The following is an 11,635-nucleotide window of genomic DNA, read 5'->3' as shown; positions in this document are numbered from 1 at the left end:
GATTGGAGAGGCTTATTCTCAGTATCAGCTGAGAACATCCGCAGTGCATTGTGCTAGACCCCTGGCCCCAGTACTTACCGTACAAGTTGACCACACACAAACCATGCTATTGAGCTGGCGGTGCCCGGGATCTAACCCATGAACTTGTGGTCCAAAGGCAAGAGCTCTACCGACTGAGCTATCCAGACACGGAAAGTGCATTGGCTGACATGGAACTCCACATTTGGTCATACCATGTCATCATAATAGTGAAGACAGTTTTTGCAGAATGTTACCCCAGAATAGGAATGGTTGATGTGGTCAAACTAACACAGATGATTCCATGGTGCAGAGTCAGACTCCAAGCAGGTTCTCTCCGTTTCGTCACAGGTTGAGGACAAAGCCGCTGACCTTCTCCAGGTATGCTGGTTTGAGGTAGTCCGGCAGTTCACTCTTTTTCACCCACACAAAAGGAAGGGTTTCGGAAGATGGGGAGAGCCTGGCACTGCCGGACAGGATGGCTTTGAAAAAGAAGATCTTGGCTCCCACAAAGGTCTCGGTGCACATGGCTCTGGGTACTTTGTGTTTATAGACGCCACAGGGGGTATTACCCAGGAACATGGCGTGCAAGGCAGCCTCTGGCAGACTGGCAGCCAGAGCTCTGTTAGCAGTCTGTCTCAGGGTCTCTCCCGTCTCCCAGCTGACCTGAGGAAGCAACCAATGTTTCTGGTCTCTGACCTTCTGCTCCACCAGCAGAACCAGGGAGTCAGCCAAACAGCACTCCAATGAAGACATGTCCTCTAATTCAGCTCCAGTCCTCCTGGGTTCAGGCAGGAACCGCTTGAGTTTCTCTTCCCAGGCATCCTCCAGGTCCCGAGCAAGCACGATCTCTTCGGCGCTGTGGCGACCCTCCTCTTCCTCGTCCGAGTCGTAATCATCAGATTGTTTGCGCCTCAACCTCTCGGCGTCCTCCAGGAGACGCAGCTCGTGGTCAGACAGCAGGCTCTTCTCCAGCTCCTGCTGATACAGCAGCTGTGCAAACCGTTCCTCCAAGGGACTCTTGTCTTGGGAGATGACAGGGAGTCTCTGCAGACAGACTGAACCCATTAACGTCCACGGTGATGCAATTTTATCTTTGGCTTTCAACGGAACACGGCACACAGAACTTACTGAAACCCGGCGTAACGTTAGTGTTGTTGAATTACTGATCCTTGTTCTCCCGAAATAATTGACAAAATGAAAACACTGACCCGCCACCCTGCCACAGGGTGCAGCCATCTTCATTCTCCTGCCCTAGCCTAGCCTATAAATGTAACCCTACCTAAACCGAACTACTAAACCTAAATGTTGAAATGCATAGTAGTGGTGATTGGGTATAACTTACACAGGTCTATGTGTCAAGGCTGTGTGCCTTGCTGTCTTTCTGCCTGCCCCAAATAAAGACTTCCATGCTGACATCATCAATATGACATCATCAATATGATGTCAGTCTTACCCAAACATGAGTTAATTAGGTGTGCTCTGAATTCTCTCCGATACTATATTAATATTGGATCATGGGAGGGCAGGCAGGGTGGCCAGCAGACAGGCCTCTGATGTCCCTCTGACTCATGCCACAGCCATATAACTTCCTACTCCCAAATAGGGAGTGTGTTGTCTAACCTCAATGTGTCGTCATGCAGGCACCAACAGTCAGAACCTACAGTAAGCGTCTAGTACACCATGAGCCCGTGTTTGATAAACTGATTCATCATGTGGTATTTTAGAAATGTGACAATAGAGCTATGAGGAAAAGTTAGAGGGAACACACACACACACACACACACACCAGCAGAATCGTATGTGTGAAGGGTGTTTTGTTGTGAGCAACCCACGCGTGCACTCTGACATACTTCCCACTGTTCTGACCCACATCTAGCAGCATGCCTGCATGAGGGGCATCTACCGATGGCAGAGTGGGCGTTCTGGAGTGCTGTGCACATGTTTCAAGATACGTATTATGAGAGATGGGGAAAGAGAGAGACGGAGAGAGAAAAAGAGAACTGATTCAACTGAGTTAAGGACAGAAGACAAATACAGGCATGAGAGAAAAGATGGAGGAAACAGAGAATATAGAGTGTGTGGTGAATGGTTTTATGAAATCCTTTCATTTTACAAACTCGATCTGAAAGCCTCACTTCAAGGTCTACTGCTCGACTACAACACAACTGTCCTTCATCGTTTTGCACTGAAGTTTCAAACTTCAAGTTTCAAGTATAAATACCAAATTTATACTTCAAGGGCCATGTGGCGAAATTCCACAGAAGCACGTCCAAAACCCTCGCAAGTTATTTTTAAGGCAGTGTCGGCTGGTTACTTTGTGCTCTTACAAAGTGCTCTTATCTATAAATAAACTATCTACTCCTGCTGTATACGTTCCTTTAATTTGTATAGTTGTCGCTCTCCGTCTTTCTAACCACACTAACCCCCGTTTTCCCTATTTTGGGCATTATAGGTGGAAATCATAGGAAATTATAAAAATCTACAGCTGCACTGTGTGACCAGCGAGCTGAGTTAAGGTTTTTCATTTGAGACAGTACTGAGGTCAGCTGAGACACTGAGCAGATGATGGAGAATACAGATGGCAAGGGGGTTTTCATTACAATCCAACATTATTGGATGATTTTCGTAATCTACAAAAGAGGACAGAGGACCTGATGTGGTTAGATGAGACAAGATACAATCCCAACAGGCATATTTTGTCACTTGGTCAGGTGCCTTTGACAATTTGACACGTCAATTCTGATGCTGAGAATACCCTTTCACATACCATGTTGACGATGAGGGAATGGTCATAAACCATTCCTACCCTCGAATGGGGCTGGCTATTGATAATTATCACACTGAAATACAGATTTCTGTAATACTACCTTTTTGATCCATGCTTGAAAGGCTTATCAAAGGCCTAGAAAACTTGGAACCCCCTCTTTCATTGGTGTTTCTCCCCGATTGCGTTTAAACCCTAAAATGTAACTTCACTAAAACTATGCCTAAGCGTAACGATAACCTTGCAAACACTATGCCTAACCTCACAGAAATTATGCCTGAACCTAACATTGTCCACCTGGGTGACTCAGTCATTCAATTATAAATGAAAGTATAAAATAGCGTTAACGCAATATATACTCACTCAACAGGACCCAAAGAAAACGCCACCAGATGATAATGCCAACAGTCACCATGTAGAAAGAATCTAGCCCAGCATGGTGCTCAGTAGTTGATATCTCTGTCAAAGAAACTATCAAAAGCACTGCATCATGAAGTGAAGTGAAGTTTAGGAGCAGTTTGGCAGGGTAATGAACTGTGACAGAAGCACACAAACTTTCTTAAACTATTGTTTGGATGCCAGAAATGATTGTCTTGTTGGATGGGTATCTGGTGAGATAGTGCACTTCTATAATTTTTCTGAAAATACAGGTCTACGTGATGAAAATGTAGAGGGTACCCCAAATGTTACCTATTGTTTCCCTGATAAAACAGAAAACCCCAAACAGCATGCTGACAAACTAAGAGGCCTGATTTTGACACAAAAGACTGAAGGTCTGAACACAAAAAAGCGGCTGAATGCAAGTGTACAGGTGTATTTATTGCAGGTGATGGTGGACTGATGATTGGGGGACCAATGGGATGGTGAGGCGGAGTTGAGGGATAATGGAATGATTGATGAAGAAAGAGGGAGAAGACAGAAGAGGGAATTGCATTGCATACGCTAACAGTAGGGGGGATACAACCTGGCTAGTGAAATATGCAACTGGCACTGGCATAATGCCATGCAGCCTGTTCTCACTTTTCCATCGAGTTGGGAATGTTCAAATGGAGCGATGTCTTCAGCCTCACATTGCCTGCAGTGCAGCCACATCATCCTAAAATGGTGCACACCAGTGAGTGTAACCTGCACTACAGTAAGCCAAACTATATCCGTCTCAAAGTGAATCAAGCATCAAGAGTGACATGACCTCAATCCTCGACACAGTATTCCACCTCACCCCCCCACATGCAGTGCCCCATTTTACCACATTTTAATGAGCCCGGGCCGCGGGCCAAAGTCTGAATTTATTACACGTGAGAGAAGTTTAGGAAGCCCAGAGGCCACAGCCGTGTAAATGTTGTAGAGAGTAATTAGTTCATTCTCTATTCACAGGAGCCCCAGTGGAGCAAACAGCTGCGGGACACATGTCTTTTATGTTACAGCATAAAACTTACAGGGGGTTGGCGGCACAGGAAAGGGGAGGAGAGGATACCTTTTTTCTATCTTTTATTTAAAGGTGTAGAGAAATACGCACTTTTAGACCATATCCGTGGTGATCATATATGGGCATACTACTCCGTTTTCAATCCCATTCAAGATTACATCCAGACAGTGTATTACTCGTTTTAAACTTAATCATCACGCTAAAATATATGTATATAGGTTGTGTATATGTTAGAAATAATCCCCTGACTTTGCCCCACGTCTTTCTGTCACTTTGTTTACAAATGTGAGAGGAAGTCACGGATTTGGAGGCCCCATAGCCTGGAGGGATGCGATGCTCTGATTGGTTCAGAAACTTCAGAGCCAGCGTTTCAAGCTGAAACTTCAAAATAAAATGCCCACCATTTCCGTTCCACTACACCTTTAAAGAGGTGTAGTGGCGTACATGTGAATGAGATGAGATGATGGGGAATGGAAAAAAAAACCCTTTTAAAATAGTTCAAATAGCCGATCTACAAGCTAGTTGAACTATTTTAAAATGTTTTTCAAAATAGTAAAAAATGGCAAATTAAAGGGATAAGGAGCAAGATGGAGCCCTGGGTCTGATTTATGTCTCTAGAACTAAATGTGGAGAAGAAGCATTTAGTATTTCTCCTATAAACAGCTATAGTGTAGTTTCTGTCTGAACAGAAACATTAAATGCCATTGACAATGAATTGAGAATTGACGTCATAGGCCTATGTGTCTGAGCAAATCGGCAAATGTATGTCGGTGGCCACCCTTGGCTAATAAGGGACCACCATTATTGATGATGATGTACGATGACTAGAGCGCCCCTCACTTCACACAGGTGTGATTTTTATTACTGTAAACCTTCTTTTTAGTGCATGCCATCGAACCTCTCTACATTCATATTTCTTTCACTCATTATTAGTGGTGGGCATAGATTAATTTTTTTAATCTAGATTAATCTCACTGCAATTCTGGAGTTAATCTAGATTAATCTAGATTAAAATGGCTCATTTGAACTCTGCCGAAGGCATTGAAAATATGTGTGCGCTACCTAAATAATGACCAGAAGTAAATCCTTGAACGGGCCACGTGGCCCATTAGACCAGGAGCCCTATCATAATTGGTAATGAAAATATAATAATGTTCAATACGATGTACGTGTGTTATACATTGTTTATTCAGTTAAACACGAATAACCATAAACACGTTACCATACAGGCAATTTGGAACAGTGGGTGCAAGAACAACCCCCTTTTCTGGGATATGACATTAATTAAACTGTAAACCTAGAGGTGATGAAGAACTGTTTACAGTCAGTAGCTTTGTGACATGACTTGAGTCCAACCTCTACCTCTTCCACCAGTCACTCACCTCCAGTGTGGGGCGTCCCAATCCCAACCCTGGGGCTTCCTATTCCCTCTCCTACTGTACCTCATCAGTACTGGGGTTTCCTATTCCCTCTCCTACTGTACCTCCATCGGTACTGGGGTTTCCTATTCCCTCTCCTACTGTACATGATTTGAGTCCAACCTCTACCTCTCCTTCTTCCACCAGTCACTCAGACACACCAGCTTGTTCACATTGTCTGGTGACAAACTAGATCTTTTTTTCTGTACAATGTGGCCTGCTAAAGAGAACAGTCTCTCGCATGGGACAGTTGTGGCAGGAGTCCCCAAGTACTTCTGGGCAATGTGGGCCATCTTACCATAAACAGCAGTGTGCTCTGACCACCACTTCAGTGGACACTGATCTAAACTGGCACTGGGCTCTACCTTGTACCTCTCTACAACATTGTCTACTACTGGTATCTCGTCTTCTGACTCTGACTCTGATCCCATCAGTAGTAGGGCTGTCTTCTTTTGAGGTGGCTCAGGGTTCTCCTCCCTGGGCGGCTGCAGAGCAGGTTCTTCTGCCCTCACCAAGTCACTCAGCTTTCCCCACACTGGCTCCCTCTCTGCTCTGGGCAGGCATTTGAGATCTTTGAAGCGTGGGTCCAGAGCAGTGGCCACCTTTTGATGAAAAATAAAATAAAGATTGATGGAAGAAAATGTAACTTTCAAAATCCTCCATATTTCTTCATGACTCATTCATCTATCCATTTATCAATCTTCTGGCTTAACGGTCTATAATGGTCAGCCAATACAGTTATCTTCTGGTCAGTACGTGTCACATACCTTCAGCCATTCCAGGTTTGTTTTCTCCCTCCGCTGGTTGAGGTCTTTGATGAAGGCAGTCTTGAAGCGCACAATGTAGGCAGGATCATCATCAGAGATCTTCATTGCTCGCAGGAGATGACACAGGGCAGGTAAAACGACAGAGCAGGAGACATACTTTTCCCCACCAAGGAGCTCAGTGACGTACCTACACACACACACACACACACACACATTAAGAGGGGTGAATTGACACCAAAAACGACGCCACAATGTCACAGCAGGACACACGCGCACACACACACACACACAGAGCATAGCACACAGACAGTACACACACACACAGACATCACAGCCCCAAACACAGCACGGCCACACACAGACAGCACAGCCCCAAACAAACAGCACAGCCATACACAGACAGCACAGCCCCAAACACAGCACAGCACAGCCACACACACACACACACACACACACACACACACACACACACACACACACACACACACACACACACACACACACACACACACACACAGCCACACACACACAGAGCAGTGTGCACTGTGCACACACACACAGCCACACACACACAGAGCAGTGTGCACTGTGCACACACACAGCCACACACACACACACACACACAGAGCAGTGTGCACACACACACACACACAGCAGTGTACACACACACACACACACACACATAGAGCACAGCACAACACACACTTACTTGCATGGCTCCAGCAGTTTCTCCAGCTTTGCCAACTTCTCATATTCAGCATGTGTTGGGAGGGCCAGCTTGTGGGTCTGCTGAGCCAGCGTTGCGTGCACTGCGTCTCTGTTGCGCCTCAAACGTGTGATCATCGCTAGGGTTGAATTCCAGCGTGTTGGAACGTCTTGCACGAGTGACTCCTGGTCTTGTTCAAGGGATGCTTGCTGGGCATTCAGCTCGTCTGAGTTAGCCGGACTGTGTTTGAAATGTCCGACCACTTTTCGACACTTGGCCAGTACACCATCAAAACCACCATCCCGAAGTGACATTACAACGGCCCTCTGTACAAGATGAGCAACGCAGGGCAAGTGCTCAAATGGTAATATTCTCCCTGCTGCTATCATGTTGGGAGCGCTGTCGGTTCCAATGGTGGTGATTTTTTCAGCTATGCCCCACTGATTAGCGACGTCGAGAAACTGTCTGGCACAAGCTTCTGCAAAGTGGCGCTCCTCCGTTTTAATCACACCTGACGTTATAGGAGAGACAAAGTAGATCAGAATAAGTTTGCTATTAATAGGAGACTTACAATTAGCAGGCTGGCGTTGTTGGGGCTAGCTAGCAAACGTATAATGTTGGCTGGTGGTAAAATAAATCAATCGATCCCTGATAACGTTAGCTAAAGCTGTGTAAATGTTAGGCTGAATTAGCAATATTACATGCCGCGGTGGGGTTGGTTTCAGGTTGGATATTCAGCCAGGATGGCTGGGTATCCAGCCCGAGACCAACTTCACCGTGGTAAATTAATTTAAATTACATAACGTACCTAAGGCGAACGAGTGAAGTTCCCAGCTGACATCGATGAGGTGTACAGTAACGCCAAGGTAGTTGTCGTTTTTGACAGATGTCCAATGGTCCCCAGTCAGTGCTACACACGCCGCCCCGGCCAACTTTTCATCTTTCGCAGCTTTCTCTGCGGCGTACTGGTCATGGATTCTCCTTGTGATAGTTCGTCTCGCAGGTAGTTTGTAAGATGGGCCGCCTGGAGAAGAAGCTCGAGCCCATCATCTTCAACCACACTGATAGGCCGGCAGTTGATGGCAATCCATTGAGCTAGGAGGTTAGTTAGCTTGGCTGATAGAGTTGGGCTGACGGGCTTGCCACGGTTGCACTCAAACATTGTAGTTTGACGAACACTTTTCCCCGGAGCCATATTAGTGCTTGGCCCGCCGGCAGCTTCGCTATCATCAACCAACGCAAAGGGATGCTTGTGCGTTAGGTGATACTTCAGACTTGAAGAACTCCTACAGTAAGCCATTTCTGCTTTGCACAGGGTGCAAACCACCTTGTTCTTGTCGAGGTTTCCATTGGGAAGCTTCTTGTAAAGAAATTTCCCCTGAAGCAAACCTGGGTTCACAGAGTCCTGCATGCTGACGTTTGATGTGGCACGCCGCACTGTTCATTAATTTCACCCGTGTCCGGTTAGGTTAGGATTTGTTACCGCCCCGCTCTCAGAGTAATTTATTTCACCTTGTCCCTGTTAGGTTAGGACTTCTCCCTCCCACAGAGTAATTCCGGCGTCCGCCAGATAAAACTATCAAAGTGAAATTCCTAGTTTGCTTGCTTTATGCAGTCAATGCAGACCCAGCTCTTAGACCCAACTTTGAGAATAGATTAATGGCGATAATTTATTTGACGCGCGATAATATTCTCGCGTTAACGCAGCACGTTAACGCCGATAACGGCCCAGCATTACTCATTATCCAGTTAGCTGTAATGTCTCCTCTCCTCTCCTCAGCGTTTGCACACATATCCATGCTGCTTTACCACTCGTAACCAACATACTGTACAGGCTGTACAGCAGTTAATGGCAGCAAATGTTCAGGTATTTCATGCGTGCGTGCAGGCCTCCTGAACCACAAATGTCTCTTTAAAAACGTCTCTTTCCTTCAGTAATTAAACCTTTGCCTTCAGGCCTGGTCTGTTAAATAGAATTCATAATCAACTCCAGAGAACATGAATTACTTCATTAATCACTTTAGCCAAACCTCGTTAGGATAAGTAAAATGAGTCTGTTTCCCACTCTCTTTCTCATTCTGTCATTATGCTCTCTCTCTCTCTCTCTCTCCCTCTCTGTCTCTATGTTTGTGATTCCATACATACACATATATATATATGTGTTTGTGTGTGTGTGTGTGTGTGTGTGTGTGTGTGTGTGTGTGTGTGTGTGTGTGTGTGTGTGTGTGTGTGTGTGTGTGTGTGGAAAGAGATATCGAACAGAGATATGAAGGAGAGGCAGTACAATATAGCTGTGTTATTAATCATTTATAAATTGAGCCTTTGAGAAAAACCTCAGGGGACCAATATAGACCTAATGACTTTTTCTCCCCTCAACCCTCCACTTCTCATCTCTCCTCTCTCCTTTCCACTCCACTCCCCTCCTCTTGAAAGTCATGAATACTTAATTTTATTCAGGTGAAGTAAACATTGAAGATGCTTTGCTACAAGCAGAATCTGCTAGAGCTACTTACAGGTGTTGCAAGTTCCTCCTCTTTGGTAATCCTCGTGGATGGATGATCTGAGCATTGCGAGTACCAGCTGTCAGGGTCATCAGCTGGGAGCCATCTTGATGTTTCGCCCCTTTCATCCCAGAACATCTCCGGATGGTGGGACGTCTCCCTGCCGCTCCCTGCAGCTGGACTCGGGACTATGCATGGCAGGGGCGTCCTACTCCCTGAGCCAGGTCTGAACCTTGGCTTTCTTCAGTTGCTTGGGATCCAACCCGATCTTCTGCAAGAAGTAGCGCACTGATGTTGCTGGGAAACCACGGCAGCCAACTTCGATGGGGAATAGGGATGCGTGCCATCCTTTGATAAGAGCCTCATCAATCAAATCCTGGTACTTGGCTTTCTTCAATTGGTGAGAGATGCCTAGTCTGTCCTCCCAGGGCACTGTTAGTTCTGCTACCAAGATGGTTTTTGTGGTCCTGGATAGTAGGATCATGTCTGGTCTGAGAGAAGTCACAGCCACCTCTTCTGGAAAAACAAGCTTCTTTTTCAGGTCCACTTGCATCTCCCAGTCAGAAGCATGTGTAAAATGGAAGGTGGTTTCTTGGCAGCTCTCCTTGCCTTAGGAGCCTTATCTCCTTGCTTTTGGAATTGAACGACTTCTGGTGGTGGTGCCTGATGTTTGTTGGCCATGGCCCTCTGCAGTTCCGTCCATTTGGCAACTTCTGCAAGGACCTTATCGTGTCTCCATCTGTATCGGCCATCTCCCAGTGCTTTGGGACATCCTGTTAAGATGTGATTCAGTGTACAGAGGGATGCTCCACACTGCTTACAGGACGGATCCTCTTCTTTCCCCCAGATCTTTAGGTTGTTTGGGGTTGGTAAGAGGTCAGCCACTGCCCGCAAGAGGAAGGACAACTTGCCCTGGTTGGTAGCCCAGAGTTCCTTCCAGGACAGTGGACGATCCTGTGCCTTGTCCCACTGCATCCATTGTCCTTGGACTGCAAGCCCCGTCGCCTTTACACGGCGGTCTTCTTCTACTGTCTCTCGGACTCTCTGCACCACAAGTCCTCTCTTTCCTCTGGTGTCAGATTTGCTCCACCTCTTGGTGTTATAGTGTCCAAGTCCCAGTCGCCCTTGACAGACCACCCCGACGATCTCCTGGTGCCTCCAGTGTGCTTCTGCTTCCTTCACTGCTTCCGGGGGTTTCCACTTCCTGCCGCACTTGATGGACTTATTAATGGACTATATATAAAGTCACAACACCAACTTTGATGAGGCATTGTTTTCAAGCAATATAAGGTTTTCTTCATTTCCTGAACAATTTATATTTTTCATTTCCTGATAAATGAACATTATGTAGCAGAGATATACAGAGCAGCATACTGTACATCCAAGCCTCCTCCCTAATGGAATCAGAAAACAACAGCAGAGATATACAGAGCAGCATACATCCAACAGCAGAGATATACAGAGCAGCATACATCCAACAGCAAAGATATACAGAGCAGCATACATCCAACAGCAAAGATATACAGAGCAGCATACATCCAAGCCTCCTCCCTAATGGAATCAGAAAACAACAGCAGAGATATACAGAGCAGCATACATCCAACAGCAGAGATATACAGAGCAGCATACTGTACATCCAAGCCTCCTCCCTAATGGAATCAGAAAACACTAATTGGAAATCTATTAGCATAAATGCTGGGGCCCCTGAGATTCCACTGATTGTGTTATTCATCTTCCGTGTCTGCTGGATGTAAACATGATGTATAGTGTCTTGTTATATTAACATTCCTATCAGAGAGGATACAGATAGAAGCCAACAACAGTTGTGGTTTGGGGAACAAGGATACCATCTGAATTAGTTTTTTAACGCATTTATTGCATCGCTCTCTTTCTTCAGCAAACTATATATTTTTGACAATATATCTTATTTGCATTATTAGATATAACCTTCTCTCTCTATATCCTATGTGAACTAACACCAGCATTTTCACTAGTGATTATCACACTCCACCTCCAGCTTTCCTTTCAGGTA

At 45.7% G+C, this 11,635-nt stretch overlaps 1 protein-coding gene across 1 annotated transcript; it reads right to left on the bottom strand.

The window, feature by feature from the left end:
- Positions 1-363: 363 nt before the first annotated feature.
- Positions 364-9,670, bottom strand: LOC310868599 (uncharacterized protein; the record flags this gene model as incomplete). Its single annotated transcript, XM_083779056.1, has 7 exons — positions 364-1,118; positions 1,888-1,951; positions 5,995-6,231; positions 6,397-6,583; positions 7,106-7,613; positions 7,911-8,126; positions 9,616-9,670. The coding sequence occupies 7 exons, from the start codon at positions 9,668-9,670 to the stop codon at positions 364-366; spliced, it is 2,022 nt and encodes a 673-aa protein (XP_083635182.1).
- Between the last annotated feature and the right edge of the window lie 1,965 nt (positions 9,671-11,635).

Source organism: Protomyctophum parallelum (assembly GCF_964188405.1).
Source record: "Protomyctophum parallelum genome assembly, chromosome: 13".
NCBI classification, from domain to species: domain Eukaryota; kingdom Metazoa; phylum Chordata; class Actinopteri; order Myctophiformes; family Myctophidae; genus Protomyctophum; species Protomyctophum parallelum.
This window is presented reverse-complemented; position numbering and strand designations above follow the sequence as displayed.